The sequence below is a fragment of the Cebus imitator genome, unplaced genomic scaffold, assembly GCF_001604975.1.
Source record: "Cebus imitator isolate Cc_AM_T3 unplaced genomic scaffold, Cebus_imitator-1.0 Scaffold88, whole genome shotgun sequence".
Classification (NCBI taxonomy): domain Eukaryota; kingdom Metazoa; phylum Chordata; class Mammalia; order Primates; family Cebidae; genus Cebus; species Cebus imitator.
The window spans coordinates 5,692,046-5,715,732 of NW_016107403.1; the positions used below are offsets into that span (position 1 = coordinate 5,692,046).

The 23,687-nt window shown below is 38.9% G+C and overlaps 1 protein-coding gene across 5 annotated transcripts in view; it reads left to right on the top strand.

Annotated features, from left to right (window-relative positions):
- The window catches only part of CRIM1 (cysteine rich transmembrane BMP regulator 1), a 194,133-nt gene that overhangs the window by 126,798 nt on the left and 43,648 nt on the right, over positions 1 to 23,687 (top strand). For all 5 annotated transcript variants that reach the window (XM_017534875.2, XM_017534877.2, XM_017534878.2 and 2 more), the window contains 2 exons: positions 456 to 653; positions 20,345 to 20,473. In XM_017534875.2, the coding sequence (XP_017390364.1) occupies positions 456 to 653; positions 20,345 to 20,473 (327 nt within the window). The remainder of the gene's footprint in view (positions 1 to 455; positions 654 to 20,344; positions 20,474 to 23,687) is intronic.

Consider the following 23,687-nt stretch of genomic DNA (forward strand, 5'->3'; position numbering starts at 1 on the left):
AGTTCTAGAAGTAGCAACGTCACTCTGAGTTAGACAGGGCATTGTTGTTTCTACTTTACGTATAGGGAAATTGAGGTTTGATAAACATTTGTGTCTTCAAATCTGAAGACATTGCGAGAGCCTAAAATTGATTCATGTTTTCTAATTACCAACCCACAGCTCTAGCCACAAAGCTTTCCACCTTTACTGAGTGATCACACCTGCACGTTGGTTTTTAGACCACAAATCCTCTTCTCTGACTGCTGTGTCAGGATGAGTAGACATAAATTCAGTGTGACAGCTGCTTTTGCATGCACCCCCAGAGACTCCTCATGCAACCCTGAGCTTCTGTTGATCACAGTTGGAATAGAACTGCTGACGACTAGAACCCAGGGAAAAAATGTCTCTGGGTGCGGGCAGAAGAGATGAGATTTAAAATATGTTCAGTCTAACGCTGAACTCATATTCTCATTTAGATCCAGTGTATCCTTTTAATAATCCTGCTGGCTGCTATGCCAACGGCCTGATCCTCGCCCATGGAGACCGGTGGCGGGAAGACGACTGCACGTTCTGCCAGTGTGTTAACGGTGAACGCCACTGCGTTGCGACAGTCTGCGGACAGACCTGCACAAACCCTGTGAAAGTGCCTGGAGAGTGTTGCCCTGTGTGCGAAGGTAAACCTTGTAGATGCTAATGAGTCCCTGGCGAACGTCTTGTGTTGGAGAAGCCTCTACCAGTATGTTCTTGTTTGTTTATTTCCTCGGGCATAATGTCTGTTTCGTGCTATTACCAGTCGCCGACAGATTGATCAAACAGCTCAAACTAATCATTTGAGAGAAATGTTACACATGTAAAATGAGAATAGTGCGGTCGTTATTTTGCCATTGCAAATATGCGCATCTGAATACAGTATAAGAATACATATGTTTTAATTAAGTTCACTTCAAGGCTAATTAACACCCAAAGGTCAGCCTAACAAAATGAAGTTGAAAATGAGACTGATGAGTCAAGCGTAGCATGTTTGGCTTGTGACGCGTTCATAAGCCCAAGGGTCCTGGCAACTAGATGAACGGGCTGGAACCATCAAAGGCAAATTGCACTGCCTGGTGCCATCACCGAATATGCGTTCTACTTCTGATATCCCAATGGCTGTGGCTTTGCAGTTCCTCTAGTGCTGTTACTTATGTCACAGTTACCTGCATTTGCTACCTCTCTTCTTGTTCAGTAGAAGGAAGCCTGAGTCATCCTGGACTAATTTTTCTGTCTCAACTCCTGTTCAGGCCATTGGCATAGCAGCCAGCTCATTTCCTCCATCCTGGGAAGATTCCTTGCATACTTAACTCATCTCAGTCTTTAATCTTGTGTCTGTGTCTGTTACTGCAGACAAGGGTTTGAATATTTATACAGACATTTCTAATGGAGGGTATCCAGCATTAAGAAGTACATTTGCATAGCAAAATGAACTAATGTGGGTCAAAAATCAATCCATGTTGAAGATGGATCTTTCCAGAATTTCTAAAAACAGATACTGAAAAATGGACTGCTCTTTCCAGAAAGTCAGTTGAATAGACTAAGTCTTTTAAGTACGAAGAAGTCTTTTGCTTTCACCAAAATGTTAATAAACTCAGACTGCAGTGTTTGCCTGGCTAGCTTCATCAGCCTCTGAGGGGCTAGACTTATTAAAGACCTTAAAAATCATATAAAAATTTAAGCTTGAGGACTCCAGTTCTATTGACATCACCGATTCTCTCGTCATTACTGTACTCAGAGAGCAGCTGCCACACTCCAAAACTTTATGGCTTCCAGGTGACCAATTTTGTGGGAGTCACCCACCCCTTCATGTATATATACTCCTCCCATCCCCTAAAGACAGCATTTCAGTGCCGAAAAAAAAGAGCATGTAGAATTACGTATAACGGTTGCATAGTTGGCTTTACAGGAAAGGACGCCTTGTTGAAGCAGATTAAGATAAGAATATCTGTCCCTAAGAATTAGGAACTATCTGTTGTCAACTTGAAATATTTAATTACAGATATTTGGGGCACCCTGTAAGGAAAATGAAAAGCATAAATTCATAATCCAGTAAACATTAGCCTTTTAACCTCATGGATTTTGTGTCATAAATTCAAAATAAAACTTTAAAAACTTGTTAAAGAAGAAAAGAGCCTTTCCTTTGGAAGCAAATGAAAGGAAGGCAGATCGTTTTGTGCCCACCTTTTGCATTCATCAGCATGTCCATCATGATGAGTGGAGAAGGAAGGCTGTTGGTGACAGGTAAATATATATATAAAACTTATTTATTACCATTCTCTTAGCACACATTGATGTTTGAGTAAGGAGTGAATCTTAGAATAGTCACTTAGAATTTGGTCTCTGCCACGTCTGCATAGAGTTGTAATCTAATCATCTACTGTTTGAGAAAAAAGTTACAGTTTTGGTGAGCCATTAATTTGAAAAAATTGATTGAGAACCTCCTGGAATTCAGATACAGCACTGGACACAAAGCTAAATAAGAGATAACCTTTAACTTTGAAGAACCTATGTAGGCTGAGTTTTAAATTAAACCAGGAGAAAAGAAATGTCCCCATTGAGGTATCGTGGGGTAAGTGCATCACATTTGCACTCAATTTCATTGTGCGTCCCATCCTACTCATGCCTTGCTTCTGGTGCCCTCACCCATCTCTACTCACCTCTGGCTTTTGGCTCCATTGGGGAGTGATGGCAGTCAGCAGGGGCAAGGGAGGAAATCGTTTGCACTTTGAAAACTGCTCCAGGTATTTTGGATGTGATTGTCCACCTACTGTCTCCCCACAGCTTGAAGACCTCAGGGGAAAGATGCCTTTGAGATGCATCCCTAAGTTCACTTCTAGAGCCTTAGGTCCGGGCAGCCCCCTCCACCTCGACAGAGCTCAGCATCCTTATCATTTCAGCTGTAAAGTTTTGCTGGTCTTTTTTCCTCTGTGTCTCTTTCATACTCTGGCATGCATCCCTCATCAAACCTTTCGGAAGATTCCATTTTCTGGTTCTCAGAGAAATAATTTATCTTGCTTTTCTTGTTTCTGTTTTTAACTTAGTTGAGTAGTGAGTTTCGTATGAATGTATTTACTCTCTGATAACGCTTTCATTTTAGGATGTATTAATAATAGGAACACAGATTATTTTAGTATAGGATTAAAAAACAGTGCACAGCTTATGATAATGATACTAAAGGGTTATTTAGGGCTACTAATAATGAACTTAAAAAATAACACAAGGTGAATGGATGTTATTGCTTAGTTTATAGGGTCCAAGAAACTCTCTGGAATCATTTGAAGGTATTTTTCTCAGCAGTCATTCAGTAGCACACTTAAATATAATTTTAAATGATTTCAGAGTAGCAAAAGGATTGTATGAAATAAGAAAAAGTGCAAGGTGTTAAAGTGCAATAAATAAGCAATCACCCAGAATTAGTTAGAGGAAAACCAGAAGCACTGGTATTTACCTAGTTTATACACAAAATAAATTCCTCTGTGCACAGTTGCATAACCAGTGTTGGCCCTTACCCTATTCGCTACAGTTTCTAGGTACATAGTCAGAGTATGAAATTAGATGAAGGGACCCCCCACAAGGATTGTGGTTTTAGATTCTAAGTAAACGAACAGCATCACCAAATATGGCGTGTTAGGACCTCCAGGGAGGAAGAACCTTATTGCGGCTGTTGTTATTGGAGACACATACCTTCCAAATGACAAGATAATGTGCTTGGTTACTCCTGGAGGACTAGGGTCATGAAGCTGGGGGCCCTTAAAGCCTAGGCTGTTACTTGGCAGCCAACTTGATTCACAAGTACCTAAGTGCTTTTTAAATTGGCACTTAAGTACTCTCATGATGAATTCTTAGCAAGTTATTGTCAACACCCAATTCAGGTACACAGATAAGCCTTTCCGGTCTGTAACGGATTATATTCTCACATTTTGCTTTGCTGGCTTTTCTCTACATCTCTTGTTTATCGATCTTACTATTTTTATTTCCTGACCCTTGTAAAGAGCTAGGGTGGAAATGTGTGGAATAGCATATAAAGTTTTCAGTTGAAGGGAGTACAGAGAAGACATAATCTTAATCTCTTTAAAAACTAAAAACAAAAAAGAGATGGGACAGCAGAATTAGGTCTTCATCTGCATCTAGCACCATTGGACCACTCTTATTTGTAACCATTAATGACAGTGGCTAACATTTCATAACACTTGCTATGTGTCAGATTTAAGCGCTTTAAGAGAAGCAACTAATTGGAGATCCTCATAGCATCCCTTCTGTATGGTACCCTCATCCCAATATACAATCAGAGAACATCAAGTTCTGAGACCATGTAACTTGCCCAGGGTCTTACAGCTCATAACTGACAGCACAGTGTGTCCCCAGGACCCAGACCCTGGACCCTGAATGGACACTGCCTCTGTGCTGCAATGTACTACAACCCTGAAAGAGGCTCCATCCCCCTGTAAAGAAGGAATTTGGCATATTCTTTTGAATCCCTAAAACAACATCCGATATGTAAGTAAATGTTCAGAATTTTTATTATAAGTGAATAATAAGTGAGGCAGAAAGACTGGAGCAGGAAGTCCCAACCAGACCCTCTTTGGAGATCTTCTTTGTAGTTGAGTGAGGGAGCAGACCCTGATACAGAGTTACCTTAACCAGACCTTCAAAAGCTGATGGCCATTGGGACCCCTGTTCTACCAGATGCAGGAATAATAATGTTAGGGTGCTTATCGTTGAAAACACATCTTGAGAACCTAAGTAAGAGTGTTGTGGAAGTGTGTGACATGAGGTGGGCCCACTGGTCTACAGGCCAGTTGGACCCGTCTCCTGCATTGACAGCTCACCCTTCTGATGGGCACTCAGCTCTGGGCTACATACCGGTGGCAGCCTCCCTTCCAAGACTGATGTGTACTCTGTGGTGTGTTCTGTCCCAGTTCAGCCCTGAAGTCCAGAATCACAAGAGTTTGAGTGGGGCTTCCCCAGACCCTCCAAGGCTAATGCTCACTGCCACATTAATGTACTGTTTTTAAGACACCTTGTGTATGGTGTAGATGCCACTGCATTTCAGTTACTTAAATGGGCAATAATTTTTTTTTTTACATAGTCATAGGTATTGAGAATAATTTGCTAATTTTTTTCCCAATAATACCAAGCATAAATGCTGCCAAAGCTGATTCTTAATGTCAGAGAGATTCTGAGGACAGGTTGCCGTTTCCATTAGAAATCTATTTTGTAACTGAAGGTGAGATAAGGTATCGGGGAGGGAAGTGTTGGCTACGTGACATCTGTAACATGCGCATGATTACTCAATAAGAAAAATTCAAGAGATGTGGACAGGTGTGTGGCCAGCTTAGCTGTGATACCTGATGCAAGAGATTAGAGCTGCATGGGGACTTTGAAGCCTTGATGTCAGACCTGATTTGCCCTCTTATCGTGGGCTGCGGCTGGACCCTGCCCAGATGGCCACTGTGACCTGAGTGTTCTTCAGGCCTTTTTACGTGCACCACCTCCTGCAGGGAGGAGCTGATGATTTTGAGGACCTTAGGGATTTTGAAGCCAACACCAGAGTATCACTTTTCAAAAACTAGGAGCAACGTAGGTAACGTTTTAAAAGGTAGCATTCAGAATTATACTCAGGTTGCTAGTAAATAAATTCCATCCTTGTGGTTGGGCAAATGAGTAGTTTCCTGTCTACTATTTCTGTCTCCGAAAACAAAGCAAAATCCATGCTCTATCGCAGACAGGAAATCAAAGAGTTATTTGTAGATTGTTAAAGCTGGATGAGAGGTATATCAGAGCCCATCATATTATTCAGTATTTTTTAAGTTTTCTGTATAATAAAAAGTTAAAACTGTTATTTGCCGACATATTATCAGATACTCAGCTGAGTTTCAGGCCTAATAATTCTGCTAACCTGGCCTTAATGAACTCTTGAAGAAGAGAATAGAGTAATAAGAGATTCACTGTGCATGGATTCTTTCTAACTCTGGGTTTAGGATGGAATGTGGTTGAACCAAAAAATAACTATCTTTTTTTCCTGCCACATGGCTTTCTTGGATCTCATACTTAGGGAATCCTGGTCCTACTTGGGATGGTGTTGAAGATTGGGTGTCAGGCATGTCTTGACCTCTGTGGATTTAGTATGCCACTTCAGTCTCAGTTCACCCAATATTGCAAGCTGCACTCCTCTAAAAGGCTGGAATTCTGTGAGCTATCAAATGTACTGTTGTCATCTTCATCAGTCCCAAATTTATAGAAGCACTGTATTCTCTCCCTGAAGGCTGATGATATAGCTTGAATCAAGCTGCCCTTCTAATGAGATTTCCACTGGGCTGCCAGAAAGGTCTGTACCAGGCACATATCTGGGTGGGAATTCTTTGAAACAAGAAAAAATGTTTCCAGCCCTGCCCATAATGCTTCCTCACTGAACAGTATCTCAAATGATTAAGCTACTGCTTTTGTGGCAAGGAGTCAAACATAGTTTGGCTGACCCCAAGAGGCAGTGAAGTCAAAGATGCCATAGGGTCACATGTTATTAACATTCTGGTACATAACAAGGATCAAAACTCAGTTTATGGGTGGTATTGCTTCAGCGCCATATACTATGCTATTATTAGTAAGCCAAGAATAATAAAATATTCGTAATAGCCTAAAGACTGTTAGGTATGTGTTTTGTCCTTTAACTCTAAACGTCCTGGAAACTAGTTCCATAAATGGAAATTAAAATATAACACAGTCTATTTTTTGCTTGTCCGAATAAGGCCATATGTTGGGTAACAAATGTGTAGCAACTGACCATTTGTGAACCTAGGTCTTTAAAGTAAACATCAGAAATTTTTCAATGATGAAAATATTGTATTTTGATTTTTCTCTCATTATTTAAAATATCTTTAGATATTTAGATATTTTATCTATTTATCTTTAAATGCTTTAAATAAAACCAGAATATAGGTAAAATGAATGTAAAAGACATTCATATCCAGCCTTAATATATCACTTTCAAGATTTTATGACTTTTTCACAACTATACAGAAATATGTACCTTATATGAATGGCTTTCTTTTCATGTTAGATCCACCAATTACATTAATAGTTAAACAGGTGTATAAATAAATGTTGTGGAAGTAGTTTAATAGAGAAGAAATGGTTATTCTTGCTTATAGCTAGAGATTTTGCTGCTTGTTCTCCAAGTCCAGCATGTCTTTGCTTGTACCAGTAATGCCTTGCACTTTGTACTTGATTTTGGTAAGGCTGCCGTGCTGAACAAAGTTTTACAAATAAAATTGAAGGTTGGTCTTATACTCTTAATTTGCTAGATGACCAAACTGATCAGTGACTTAAATATTCAGAACTGTTGAGAGCTAATTTGGAAACACATGATTAGAAATTCCTCTGCCCCTGAGTTTACAGAGTTCAGCTGTTAAGTACTTCCCTATTGAGGTGGCGTGCAAGGGGGTGGGTTGCTCTTTATTTCCTCTGCCGTCTTCTTCCCATACCTAAAAGGGTATTATTTCTGGGAGTCTCATAATTTTCCTAAGACAGTAATTGCATCTAATAGATCAGACTTGGGCCTGCTAATTTTCATCTAATCAACAGAGGCAGGAAAACATAGTCTGGAATGCTAACTATGTGAATGAAAAATATTTAGTCATTCTTGAAATGATAGGAATGTTTTTCCAACAAGCTTAAATAAACACAATCTCTTTTGAGACTGTGCTAAACTTTTTTTGGATGAGACAACTCTTAGGCAACCAAACAGAAGTTAATGAAGGTTATTAAGAGACATGCCCTTCAGAAAAGGCTTACAGACTTTAAAAAGAAAAGATTCCGTCTCCTATATGCTGTAACCATTGATAAGTAGCAGAATTGGATTCCTTTTAGCTTTTGTCTACCCAGGAGAATTTAATATTTTAATTAGTAATCATATTGCCCAATGTTCAAAAGATGTCATTTTACCTAACATGGCTATATTAGACCATCTTATTTTTAAATCCTCGTCTTCATCTCCTTCCACTGTTTGCCTCAGTTTCAAGGAATCTATTAGACTCAATACCCCTGTATTTAAAGTACCTTGTTGCACTTTTCCTTTGAAGCATGTTTGCTTATTTCCCCCAATGCAAGACCCCACCAGATAGTAAAAAATTATTTTTAAACATGCTAAAATGTACATATTTAAGTGGAGTGTTTTTCCTTTCGGAAGTTAGATGGGGAAAATGTACACTTAGTCCAGGAATATAGTCATTCGGAATATTTTTGGTGCCTCTCTTTTGAAATTGACTTTAGAGATCATAGCACATCCTTTTGAATATCCTCAGCTTTGTAAACCCTTGACTTTGAACATTTATTAGACTCCAGAAAATAGCCAAAGTCATTTATGTTGAAGTCTGGTTTAAAGAAAAAAAAAAAGATGGCCAGTATAGTTGAGTGAAACTCTTTACAGGAAGCAAAAAGTGACAGTAAAATAAAGGCACTTTGTCTTCTATGACATAGTAATTTGCTCTGAAAGCAACTATGAAGAGGTTTCAAATAGAATTTTAACATGAACAGCATTTTGGCATAAGAATATATGTGAGTACTAAAAGTGAGTACTTTTATCAATAACACTTATTTGTAAGTATAACTCCTGGTGTGTTTATAAAAAAAAATCAATTTACCTGCTACATTTATGACTTCTAGGGACTGGAAGCATACATTAAAATGGTCATATACTGTATTACATCGTTTTTCTGATATTGCAGGTGCTCTATTCCAACATATTTTCAAATAAATTAGACTAAAATAATTTACCTATAGAAACAGCTTAAAATAGGTGGTGATTCTAATATAATTTATTTTTAATATTTTAGTTATTGAATTCCACTTCTAATTATACCAGACTGTTTCCTGGTATAGCCTTAAGTGTATCAAAAACAAAATGATTTCACATAGCTTAATATATGAGGGTTAGCACTGAAGATGTGAAAAATCCAGTGTCACTGTTAAAGCCCCGTTAGAACTATTTTCTGTGTTATATCTATCTGATTATTGAAGATACAATGTCACACAAGCATATAAAATGTCTGTTGCGATGCTATTTTAAAGATGTAGGACAGATTGAAAGTAGGGAACTGTCCATTAAAGAACATCTCTTGTCTATGTGTGGGTCTCCCCATCACAGGTGGCTGATGAGGTGGTAGGAGCAGCATCATACCCACCTATCAGCATCTTAATTTGAGGCTCCCTAATACTCCCCTGCATCAGCTCCCAGAGTGCAGATTGGGAAGTCTGTTGCCAGGGGACTCAGCAGTGCCAGATCTTGGTCCAGGAATCATACCATCAGTTTCATCTAAATTTGGCGTGGGATGGGCAATACTGGACATTTAACATGTTTTTGAAATTTGCCAGAAAACATGCATTTTGTTTTATAGTATTTTGAGTTTAAGTTGATTAGCAGTTGGACCAAATTTTATTTACCATTTATATCTACAGAATACCTGTTTACACCTCAGTGGAGTTTAACTTTCGCATCTGAGAGATTAGCTGGATGTATCCGGTTTGTTTGAAACACAGCCCAGTTCAGGTATACGGACCATTTGAGATCACAGAATTTAATGCTAGCTGCCAATAAACGGGTGCAATCCAAGGCTCCAACTCTTACTTTGCAGCAGCATAGTAAAACACAGCTAAGAATCCTCAAGATCCTAAGGACAAATACTTGATCCTTGTGGACCCTGCGAATCTTGTAGCTTTCACATTGGCTGCTGGAGCAGTTGATTTGCAAGCCACTACCTGACCAGCACCAGAACTCAAAGCATGCATTCTATGTGTTTACCTCATCTCTGCCTGCAGCTTACCTACTCTTTTCTAGCTAAAATTTACCTGGATCCCCATTTCCTTACTTTAAAAAAAGTATTCATTTATGATATAATTTGACACTGCCTTGGATCTGTTTTGTAATCTAATGTGGTATATTTATATGCCTCTTCGTGTATATCCAGTGCCTACCATTTGCCTGTGCTGGTGCCTGTGCCTTACACGATGGTTGAACTCCCTTAGTTTACCTATCAGTAGAAAGACAGGAGATCATGTTCTTTCTCACCTTAACTGGACAGCTATTGCCCTGCATGTCAGCTCACTTTTAAACAATTCAGGGCATCTCTATTTGTTAGGGAAGCCCTAATATGTTTGGAGATAATAAGCTGTCCACTTGGGATAGCCTCAGGCCTTGCATAATGAGAGGGTCGGCAAGCTCAGATCTTTCCAAAGCCATAAATCTCTCATCCTTTCTGGGAATCAAGTTTTTAAAAGATTCCATGGAGATTTTATGTCAGACGAATTCCACAGGGGGTGCTCCACAGTCCGGTGACAGAGATGCTAAGAACACGACTCATTGCATGAGAAGCCCTACACTTATTGTTATAAAGTACTGGTTGAACTTTTCTCTTATTGTTGACATGTGTTTGAGATCCCTGACTTCTGATACTGAGATTTGCTCATTAAAGAAAGTTTTTAGAGATAGATCTGTATCTTTCAACTTGAGAATGGCAGAAACACTGGCAACGATAAAAAGTAGTATAAATGATACTCTGATGAATTTGTCTTTGTCCCTAAAGATCTAGCAACACCCCCATCATGAGAGAGGAAGAACACGGTCAGCCAGGCACACAGAATCATTATTTCAACTCACATTGGATTAGCTGATTACTAAGAGATTTCTGTTCTCTTGGAGACATCATAGACATAGTCAAAGTGTAGAACAATGATAACAGACTGCTACTCAGCAAATGTGAAAGGCACCACTGGCTGGTCACTAACAAGCTCCAGAGCTTACCAGGCCATATGAAAAGACAGCACAGACCCAACCACATCTCAGATGCTTTTCATGTTATCAGTGGAGATAGAAAATGCTGCTTAAGTTACAATAGGCAGGGTTCAGAATGCCAAACCAATTGTCATACCGTTTATCAGCTGAGCATTTGAGGCCTGTGAAAGGGCTGATAATTCATTAATTAGCCCTTACCTGAGACCAGTTATAGCTCTGAGCAGACAGGATCGGCATGACATCAATAATTAGAACAAGTAACGTTCATGTCACCCCCTACAGTGTAGAGAATAGTCTTTTCTTGACAATCTTGTTTGAGCCATATAGGAATATTGTGAGGTAGAAATAATGAGTATTCCCATTTTCTAGAAGCCCAGAGAGGTCCATCATAGCATATTGGATAATGAGAGAGCAGGGACTCAAGCTAGGTTTTCTGACTCCAAATTCATGATCTTGGCATTACTTCCCGGCAGACCGCCATCGTGAGAAGACAGGGGATTAGGAAATAAGATGGTGAATATCAAGGGACTTGATCATTGTGACTTAAATTCAAAAGCCACTCTCACTCCTAGCTCCATCCCCATTACTGAGACCCAGTTACTGTTATTCTGACCTCTGTGGCCTAGGCTTTGATCCCAAGTTCTTCTCATGAGCCTCTAACTGGAATTTTGACATTGCTTTTAATTTTGTTTGACTTCTGGGAGAGCTGGATCTGTTTTCTGCTTCCACTTGTTCATTCCTGCATCCTCCCACCTAGGGACGTTACTCAACCCAAGAGCCCAACCCACTCTCCCATCCTCTCAGGCTTGACCTCTGCCCATTCTTGTTCATATCCATCCAATTTCGAGGCCCCAGGCCCTAACTTTGGCACTTAAGTCCCCCACTGAGTAAATGAGCTGCTCAGCCTCCATCAGTCTGCCAGGCACCAGGATACCATCACCAGCACTTGTGCATTCTGGTCTGCACGCTTCCTTTTCTTTCTCTGATGCTTGTCAGTCTCTCATTAATCCAGTTGTCAGCTTGCCGAGCAGTCGGCAAAAGTGCTTGTACTTCATGAAGTAGAAGCTGAGCGCCTGAGGTGAATACGTGCCTAGCTGTTTTCAGGATTATTTTAATAACACTTTTTCGTTTTGCATCATCAAGGAGTAGGGTAGTTCCAAAAGTGAATTCTCCAGATAATTAAAATTTGGGATGTCAGAATTTAATGGGAGGCCTTCTGTAATGTTTTGTGTACTTTTATATCTTCTTAAGGCAAATATATAGATCATATTTTATTCCATCTCAGAAAACTGAGTGTCATCACTCAGTAATCTCATTTTGGATGGCTTGGATTTGGGGATTTGCACTCCATTTTCACTGTTATTAAGTGTGTCAGGTTTACAGTAGCCTTCAGATCTGGCTCTATGCTTCAGTGGAGCTCATTTATTGTGTACCTCCTATGTGCAGAGGACTGCCCCAGTGACGTGGACCCTAAGGAACTTACTGTCTAATCCTCTAAAAGAATATTAGAGATGCAGCCTCTTAGGGACAATTTTGAGTGGGAACTCTTCTTTGCCAAATAATGTACACTGACTTTAGGTGCTTAGATGTCTTTTTTCCCCCCTTTTTGTTCATTCATTGAGCAATTCTGTAGACCAAACTGTACTAGGTGCTGAGGTTATAAACATGAATGAAATATTGTCCCTAACGTGCAGACCCTTCCCCTCTGGTTTTCAGTCATTTCCCAGAAGTCTAGGTTCAGATTACCAAAACTCTGACCCCCTGACCCACCCTCCAAGTTGCAAATAGCTACTAAAATGTGCACACACACTCAACACACATACCTATTAATATAACACATTATTTCTAGTTAAAGGCTACCAAAATATAATTCCTATGAACATTAGCAATAAAAAGAATAAGAATAAAATGTAAGACAATTATAAAAGGTCTAGATTCTTAGAATCCAGTGATAATTTTGTGAGCTGTCTCAAGCTGGACTCCTGGAAAAACATTCCCCACTCTATAAAAAAATACTTTTAATTTGTCTTTTGTGGCCTTTTAATAATCTCATAATCATACTACCATATTTTCCTATTAAATATGAGATTGATAAAGGAAGAAAAATATTAATATGTTTAACAGCCAAGATTCTTCAGGAAAAGCATGCAAAATTAATACATAGGTCTAAAATAAATATATGATTGCTTCTCTTTCTGATCACAAAATAATATAAATCTTGGGATTATTTGCACACTATTCGTTTTAAAATAAACTGCTGTGAGATAAGCCCTTCAGAAATTACAAGGATGTAGGTGTTATGAGAAATGTACAAAGGAAAAAAGGATAACCAAATGTGTAGCAGCTAAAAGAATTTGAAAACTCCAACTGTAAGAGACTTTTTCCATGACTTAATGAGACTTTCTTGAGTACACACTCATATGCTGCAAAAATTCCTACTTCCAGATTAGGGAATTTTTATATCTTCAATTATTTTTTTCTTATTGTCTGTGTTAGTAGAGTTTTCCCTCTAGCTTCATTTGGGAAAATTTCATCTTCACTGTACTTCTCTTCCCAAGATGCAATTGTGTTGACAATTTGGTGATTTATTTGAAAGGTGTTCTGACCAGTTACAGGTCACATTTGAAAAGCATCTGTGATAACAGAATGACATATGAAAATACAGCAAAACAGAGCAGCTTTGATGCGTCTTGGCCAGCCTTATCTCCAGTTTTATGGCCCCGGATAGGAGACCTGATATATTTAGCCATTGAACTGCCATGTAAAGTCAGTGACATTTTGGAATTTTCCTACTCGTTGGATATTCACATTGCCTAGCCAAGTTCAGCCCTCTCCAACCCCCCAAATAAAGAAATAAAACTACCTTAAGAAAGAGTGCCTGAATTAAGTCTGAAAAGGAAGCATAATTGTTCATTTTTGTCTCTCATAATCAAAGAAGCAGGCTTGGGATTTTACAGAGAAGAGCTATGTAAAATATGCAAAGTATTATTAAAGCCCAAAAGAAGAGGAAATAAGAGAAAAAAGAGACAGATTGGTATTGTTAGCTTCATTTATCTTATTACTTCTACTTGAATTTTTTTTCACTTATGAAGAAATGTAAGAATGTATCTGTCTTTAAAAAGTACTTTTTCTGTAATCCCAGCACTTTGGGAGGCTGAGGTAGGAAGATTGCTTGAGGTCAGGCGTTTGAGACCAGCCTGGGCAATGTAGTGAGACCTAATCTCAAAAAAACAAAAAAACAAAACAAAAAAAAAAGACACTTCTTCTAGAAATTTGCCTATAAAGAGCTTTTTCCAGAAAGACTTTTCTTAGTGTGTGGGTGTGTGTTTGTATGAATGCATAGGCATGAAGGGTGCTGGCAGACAGCTGCTCTCCATAGCCAGGCCTGTAGCTCACCAGAGGGGACAGCACAGTGAGGTGGCAGTCCTAGAGACAATCAGAATCTGAAAGCAGAGTTAATTACCCCCCTCACAAGACAGTGCTACACACAGACCCAACAGGGATGGCTCTCTATGCCTTCCACAGTTGTACATTTACAGAGTCACCCACCCATGCGTAAGAGCTACTTATTGGCTGTCAGCTTTCCCAGGGCTGCTAATCAGAAAGAGTGCTTCACGTATATCTTAACGGAGATAATTAACATTATTTATGAGAGAGAACCAGCTCATAGTAATCTAAGAACCTTATATGGATTAATTCAAAACCAGAAGTTCAGTGGAGTAATACAGATTAGACAGCAAGTTAAAAGCATCTATTAACATTGTCATTTAAGCTACATGTACCTGAAGTATAAAAACCAGTGATTATATTGTTTCAGAAGTGAATTTACATAATCACTATACATTTAAAAATAACTGAGGGTCAAAATATGTTCATTTTATTGTTCTCCCAGAGTTGTTGAACTATATGATGTGAGGATAAGACTGATCTAAAAACATTATACCAGCATCTTAAAAGGTTGAGTTTCAGCTTACTTACTTCCTTGGCCACTTTTTGGAGAATTTCTCATAAAATAAAACAACAAAAGGCAAGAAAATAGAGAGAGCTTACATCTGCTTAAACATTTATAACAGCCGAATAACCGAACGTATATTTATGGTCTAGCACCATGGCCTTTGAGTTAGATTCATGATTCTCATTTTAACTTTATATTTTTCATCAAATTAAATGTGATCCCAGTAGCTTAATTTCCCCATTGAGCAGATAAAATTTCTCCTAGGAAATATGTGAACATAAATATAAACTACTGATGGTGTTTTTCAATAACTTAGTGCCTGAAGCTCTCTATAATTTGTAAAAAATACTAACATTTTCCTGGAAATACTTTTACTGACAAGGCATCTGTTAGGCTTTTTAGGATATGAAAGAAATAACCCTACATTTTTAATAAATGTAAAATAAAGAATCAATATGTGTTTATGTTATTGTATTTTCTTTCAACATGTTGTTATCTAAGACTTGGAATCAAAATGGGTGGCTGAGCATCTGCACTCATTACACAATCCCAAGGGTTCTTTTAAAAATAGCTCTCTGGACAGTCTGAGGTGCTTGGAGAGTCTCTAAAAATTGTTCAAGAAAACAGCAGGTTGAGGTGAGTAATGGATCCCACTCAGATGCTGAGTAGGAAACAGCAAACCATTAGACATAACAAACACCCATTTGTGTTCTTTATTGCTTCTAGGCTCAAACTATTTCTAGATTTCTTCTCCACAAGGAAGCTGTTTGAAGGTTTCCTTTGGAAATAGTTGTAGCCAAAGACAGTGAATTCCTGCTCTTTCAAGCCTTCTTCCTTTGGAGGGCATTAAGGTATTTCTTTAATTCTTCAGCTCATTCAATACAAAATGAGATAGAATTTCAGGGTGATCCCATAAACAGTACTTCGCTGAATTTCCCCTCTCCAAAACCCCACCTTTATGCAAGCATTTCCTCATTCTCCTAAGTGAGGAAATCTAAAACCATTTCTCTCCTCTGAAAAGGGCCTACTGACACATCTTTCCACAGCCAGTTTAAGGGACACAGTTTTCCTTGCTCCAAGCAACAAGTATCATGTACAGGGATGCATCAGTGCCTCCAGAAATCTTAGCAGGACCTCTGTTCAACCAAACTCTGTTTCCCAAACACACTAAAGTTAGGGGACCACCATCATCCTTCTAGAAAGGCATGTGCAGGGATGCATCCCAGAAGTCTTAGCAGGACCTCTGTTCAACTGAACTCTGTTTACCAAACACACCAAAGATAGGGGACCACCATCATCCTTCTAGAAAGGCATGTAGTCTCTGACACACAATTTCAGTGCCATACCCCATGTAATATAGGAGCACAGAAATGTAGGATTTAAATGGGAATCTTCTAGTCTGCAGACCCAAGACCTGACAGACATTTTCCATATTCAAAGCACTGTTTTATAGACTAAAGTATGGGATAACAACAATTCCTGATGAACAAATTTTAGGATGCTCTAGCTTTTAGACAAGCAGAATGTATATTTCACATATTTTGCCGACACTCCCACAAACTTTTTTATTTTTTTGGATGAGAAACAGTCGTAGTGAGATATCATGATTCCAGATTCTTTAAAATCACCTCTTCTCCTACCAAGAACGCTCTTGGCTAAAAGCTATGTTAAGAACCTGACTAGCTCTTGGTCATTATTCTTTAAGAACTGTAAATATAATATTGATTTGAAATGCTTTAATTCAGGATGGTGTCAGATACTTCTCACTTTGGAGTTAATTATTTAGCATAAGAAATTCAATCTCAGTTGTCTCATGGCACTTGTTTCTCAAAAAATTGCCCTGACATTAGTAATAGAACCAGTTCTGAGATTATATATTAATATATTGGACTGGAAGCAAACTCAGGCATCTTTAACAATAATAAGAGATTTTTTTTCTAGATAATTTATTAATAGGTAGATAGTCTGTGTACTTACAGGTCATATTTTTGTTGTAATGTTGTTCTCACAGAAATCTAACTCTCTAGATACGGCCTCACATGATAGGAAACCAAACACTCAAATGTTGGGAGAATGACGAAAGGCATAGATGTAATGTATGACTTCAGTTGAAACGCCAGGAGACAACTAGTCGCCTGCAAATGTGTTTATTACAACTCAGCGGTTGCTCCAATGACATAGGATATTAGCATTAAGGACTCAAGAAACATGCGTTACCACCCAGAAAAAAACCTTTAAAATTTGTTCCAGTTTGTATCTGAGTAGGAAAATTAGTTGTATTTTTTAAATGTAATAAAATGAGATGCCAAGCGTTTAAATGTCTTTTTAAGAAAACCTAGACTTGTAGCTATGTTTAACATATCGCAGTGACTATTGCTGTGTTCAGCCTAATCTATCGAGGGAAAATTGAATAGTTCCAAAGTAAATTGAAAGTTTTCATGAGTAAAAGATTTTGTTGGATTTTTTCTGTGTTTAATGTTAAATACTGAGGGTGTAAAAATTTGAAATGACTATCCTTCCCAGTGTCTTTCATCTAATATAGGTCATAAGTGAATGGGAAAATGTTAATTTTAGAGGTACAAAGTGATTTTTTGCTTTTTGCATGCTATAGCATTGAGGCTTGGAAGGTATAGGGCTTGTTTTACCTGAAATATTTAACATGCACATTGTAGGACCAGGACATACTGAATAGCCCTTTTATGCATTTGTATTTGTTCAAGTGAACAAAACCTGTTATGCTGAATATTTTAGGAAAACATTGAATATATTTCCTCTCCTGAAGAAATGTACATTAGATGTACGTCTGTGACTGTCTACCTAACTGTTAAAGCCGTTTGAATAGGGCCGGGCGCCGTGGCTCACGCCTGTAATCCCAGCACTTTGGGAGGCCGAGGCGGGTGGATCACGAGGTCAAGAGATCGAGACCATCCTGGTCAACATGGTGAAACCCCGTCTCTACTAAAAATACAAAACATTAGCTGGGCATGGTGGCGCGTGCCTGTAATCCCAGCTACTCAGGAGGCTGAGGCAGGAGAATTGCCTGAACCTAGGAGGCGGAGGTTGCGGTGAGCCGAGATCGTGCCACTGCACTCCAGCCTGGGTAACAAGAGCGAAACTCCGTCTCAAAAAAAAAAAAAAAAAAAGAAAAAAAAGCCGTTTGAATAGATTGGCTTCTGTGACTGATACGGGGCTGCCCAAGTCAGCATTGTGGTTCTGATCCTCAGACGTCCCAGTCTGTTTGTTCCTTTAATCATAATATATGCAAACACACACACACACACACACACACACACGCGCGCACACGCACACACACACACACAGCACATATATCACTATTGAGAACAAATGTCATTTAGAGGTAGAAGGTCATCTTTCTAAAGGTTGGACGGTGGATTCTCTAAGCAAATCCCTAAAATCCACTGCTGCTAAAATTCTGTACTACTCTATGATTATGCATTTTTCAACATATAGTTTTCCATAGTATATTTTCTGAAGGCAAAATTTTCTCATAAATTTCACATCTTAAATGTCAGTAAAGAACAGAAGATTTTGGTATGTGTAGATGTGCTTAAGACATTTCTTTACCTATAAGCTGTCTGTAAAAGCAGTGCACACAGAGTTCAGAATTCATCCGTCATCTTTGCCCTAATCACTCTAGAACATAAAAGTCCTTCCTCACTGGGATAGCCTGTGGTAGGTTTACTTAAACCTGCTACATGTCTTACGCTGTCTCTTACATTTGTGGTTAGCATAATTGTGACAAAACATTGGCAGTCTTGAGCTGAAGATTGGAATAGAATCGTTTTGGATAGCTAGTAAAAGTGATAAAAGAAAGACTAATAAGTTTGAAAACTAAAGATGTTTGTAGTAAATTTTAAGACAATGGAGGGGAGGAGCAGTACCGTATCTAATTCAGGATATATTAAAACTAAATTTCAGTTACTTTTTGATGTTTAAAGTTACCTGTCAGAAATAATACCTTGGTTATTGAAGGAAATTAGAAACTATAGCAGTGAAAAGTTTATATAAAAATTTCAGTAAGATGTTGTTCAAACCGTATGTTGTAATAAAAATAGAGAATGTGCTATATTCACTTCATACATTTTTTTACTGGGAAAATGCTGATCTAAGCATCTCTTTAATAAGTCATTGCCTGCTACCTGTGCAGAACTGAATCACTGTTCCCTTTTAGAAGATGGATAAAAATTTAGAACTCTTGATCTTAGCAGTGGCAGCTAAAACACTTATTTTGATCTCTTTCCTGGTAACAGGAGATGAAACTTGAGAAGACAGTGTGGACTAATGGATAGAGTGTTGGACAGGAGATTAGGAACCTCTGTTCTGTTCTATTCCCAGCCTGCTACTGGGTTGCTATGTAAACTTAGATAAGCCAGTCACCCTCTCTGCACCTCATATTTTCCATCTGTGAAAATGTAGATAGAGACCTTCTGTACTTAGCTCTTTCACAAAGATACTGTGAGCAACAGCTTACTTTGAAGATGTTAGTGTGTCTTGGTTGAGAAGATGTTCCATAAATATGTCAGTGCCTCTGTTCCCTTTGGCAACACTGTCCTCACAACCTGGCATTATGTAAACTGTCCCTTATTGATGCATTAAGAAACAGGTACTGTTACCGCAGATTTTGTGTTACACAGAAGCTGAGACTGCCTGGGTTTCAGTCTTGGGTCCCCCACAAACTAATGCTGTAACCATGAGCAAGTCAGTGTGCTAGATTTCCTCATCTGTAGAGAGAGGATAATAATAGCACCCACCTCATTGGAATATGGTGAAGCTGGAAGGCATTTGTGAACAGCACTTTAAACCACATATAAACACAAAATATGCCTCATGTAAGTATATGTAGTTGCTTTTATTCCCCAAAGCAAATCTTTATCAATATGGCAGGTAAGGTAAAGCGTCTCCTGTGGTCTTGCTTTGTTTTGTGTCCATCCCAGCATGGCTGCTCACTCTTTCTCCTGAACGCTTGTATCTCCCTCTGCCACTCTCACAAGTCTCTGGGCCCTGAGGATAAGTGTGTAGGTTATCTGTCATATCATCTATCATAAGTGAGAGAGTGTCACATAAAAGATACAAGAAATCCAGGTGTTTTAAACTACCTCCAAAAACTGATTTATTAATTGGAAAAAAAATGGTAACAGATTTCAGAAGTATTACAGAATGAGAGTGAGATAATTGATAGTTGACAGCTGTGTCCTGATTATTATAAAAAATAAACTCAGAAAACATCAGAAAGAAATGGAAGAGCAGTTAACAATTTAAATGGAGTTCATTTTAACCTCTCTCGTCTGCTTCCAGTAGCGGTGACCATCAGCAAAGAATTGTGTGGAGGCACCAAAAACTGCATGAATTGCTCAAACACAAAGTAGTAGAGTGTTCACATTTTCAAAAATCTGAATACAAATATATCTGTTTCAGGGGTTAAAGAATTTACTAGAGCATAAAAGTGTGGGATTTGATGACAATTGTTGATTAGATTTTTGTAACATTATGGTGTGGGATTTCAAAAATTGAATAGCATCTAGGAGGTAATCATATGTTTCATTGATCATTTTTTATCTTTTTATTATTAGAACCAACCATCATCACAATTGATCCACCTGCGTGTGGGGAGTTATCAAACTGCACTCTGACAGGGAAGGACTGCATTAATGGTTTCCAGCGTGATCACAATGGTTGTCGGACCTGTCAGTGCATAAACAGTGAGTAGACAGGAGACCGTATGTTTTTTCTCCTGTATATTAGACAGGAGGCCTAATATGATACTGTCAAAGCACATTATGTGATTGAGTATCTTTTTCACTCCTGTTCAGGCATTCTCTTGACAACCTGAAAAAAGGGGGGAAAAAGTTATTTTTAACAGAAATACGTAGTCGTTTGGGAGAAAAGAACGGCTTCTTTATTGTGGCTTTTGTCTCTGTTCCCTTGATGTGCAGTTGCATCAGGAGTGCAACCCAGAGTGCATCCTTCCAGCCACTGAGAAGGCTCTCCCTTTAGTACACTTGCCAAGGTCATCCAGTGACACAGAAGTCACCCACACACACAGTGTCACATTCCGCATATGACAGCCATAATCCTTTGACTGTGCTTCACTTTGTTGACCCCAGCTCTGCCTCCATGTAGATTCCAGTCGTGTCCAGGCCCTGCCTCTAAAACTAGATAGAGTATATTGCATTTCTTCCAGAAAAAAATAAAAGAATACACACACACATACACACACATATTTTGAATTCCCCTAATTCTACCAGAATAAACACTCTCATTCTCCTTGGCCATTCTTTAGGTGACAGTTTCTAGAACTTTCTGGATCTTTTCCATCCTTTGACACACAAGATGTCATTGTCCTTACATAAAAAGTGGCCTGCAATCAATATACTCCAAGATGGACAGGCACAGTGGCTCACACCTGTAAATTCAGCACTTTGGGAGGCCAAGGCTGGTGGATCACTGGAGCTCAGGAGTTCAAGACCAGCCTGGCAACATGGCGAGATCCCCATCTCTACCAAAAATACAAAAAAAATAGCTAGGTGTGGTGGTGTGTGCCTGTCATCCCAGCTACTCAGGAGGCTGAGGTGGGAGAATCACTTGAGCCTGTGGGCGGGTAGGGCGAAGATCACAGTGAGCTGAGATTGCATTACTGCACTCCAGCCTGGGCAGTAGCACAAGACACTGTCTCAAAAAGAAAAAGGTACTCCAGAATTTGGTCTGCAGAGTGCAGCACTGCTATGTGGCCTAAGTTTGCATTGGCTCCTTGAATTGCATGTCTTTGGCTGATATTGAGGTTATAAGTACCTAAAAACACTAGGAACTTTTTTTACATCACCTGCTGTTAGGTGGTTCTTATCTGTTCTGTAATAGAACTTTAATTTTTTTTTTAATGATATAAATACCCAGCCAAATATAACAAGAGATTATCCTGATCATTTTAAACGATTTCTAACTAGTTGGGCTATTTTTGAATCTCGATAATGTGATCTTATACTTTATGCCACCCAGCTTATATGAAGTAAGCACAACTTACATGTCCTCATCTAAATCCCTGAATTAAAATAAACTGCACAGAACCAAGGACAAAGACCTGCAGAATGATGTTGAACATAGCCAATCGCTCCTTGAGTAGAGTTATTTAGCTGACAGCACATATCTCCACAAGAAATCTTGAAAAACACTTGTCCCGTATCTTGTCTGAAATCAAAATACGTTACAAAATACATCAGAGCATTCCTTTGCTGGAAACCCTGTTTTTAAAATGAACTGAAGTTATAGGGGCCTGGCTTGTTTTTCCCAGAATCTGTGCTGGCTCCTGGCACTCAGTGGTTTATTTGTGTAAATGTCACAGATCATATATTTAACAATTATTTCTGAAGAATTTTCAGTTGTGAATGTCAAGTTGTATAGTTTTTAGAACGCTTTGTCCCTTTTGAATTGACATGCAACCTATTTTCTTAAATCTCTTTGTATTCTCTTCAATCTCTCTCAAATGTAATAGTGGTTCTGTAATAAGCCCTTTTTCCATGGGCCTGTGAGTATAATTACCATGGCTCAGAGGCTTGGACTTAATGTAGACAGATGTTCATGTTCTGATTTATCAATTATCTCAGGCTTTAACATTCCACTTAACCTTAACCATTTGTCACTTTTGTAAAAATATTTTTGAAGAAGAAAATACAAAATAGGAGTTAAGTCGATCTGTTTTCTCAGCTACATGTGACCATCACACTATCTGCACTGTGTAGTTAGTGCCAAAACTGAGTTTATAAAACTCTTGTTGGCCAGGCGTGGTGGCTCACGCCTGTAATCCCAGCACTTGGGAGGCCAAGGTGGATGGATTGCTTGACTTCAGGAATTTGAAACCAGCTTTGGGCAACGTGGCAAAACCCCATCTCTACAAAAAATACAAAAATTAGCCAGGCATGATAGTGAGGGCCTGTAGTTCCAGCTACTCAGGAGTCTAAAATGGGGAGATCTCTTGAGCTCAGGAAGTTGAGGCTGCAGTTAGCTGTGATTGTGCCACTGCACTCCAGCCTGGGTGACAGAGCAAGACCCTGTTTCAAAAAACAAGCAAACAAACAAAAACCTCTTGTTGAGCTTGTAGTTATTGCCATCTTTAAATTTTCTATTAGCCTCTACCCATTTGGGGGTGTCTTGCCTTCCTACACTTGATTCTGTTGGGGGAAGGATCAGTCCCTGTTGCACACATGCCTCCCTTTAGAAAGCCACGTTTGCTGGAGTTGCCTTGGCAGCCTATGTTTTCTCATATGGCCAACCTTGTTTTTTTAACACAAAGATAATTGGTAATAGTCATGAAGTGTTTATATTTTAATCCTTCTAATGCCTCTTACATTAAGAAAGCTATGTCTTTCTTAACATGGGATCATATATATTAATCCATTTTTTTCTGAGTTTTTAAACTAAAAATACAGATCTCATTGTGTCCAGTCACGTCACCTACCACGTGCACCTACCACGTGCACCTGGGTTTTGCTGTCACGAAATCTTGGCCACCTGCTCATGCTTATCTACGACTTTGGTCACTTCACACAAAATATTTTATCATTAAGTTCAAAGAAGCAATTTTCCTCAACTGCCTTTGAAGGAAGTCACAATATGTCACTGCCATTTGTCAAGTTGAGACTATGAGGAAGATGCATGCTTACACTGTCTTTAGGTTAGTATTTTGTTCGGCGTTTCAAAAGGAACATCAGTGTGTGCTGCCTGAGGGCACCTCCATTTCATTCATACTTAGGAAGAAATACATAGAAGAGGAGACCTGCTTTACAAATTTTTATTTCATAAGAATTTGTATTTATTTTCCAACTCACTTATTCCAGTCCAGGGTTGAGGGTGGTGCGCACGTGCACGCGCACACACACACACACACCCAACACTTGCACACACACACCCAACACTTGCACA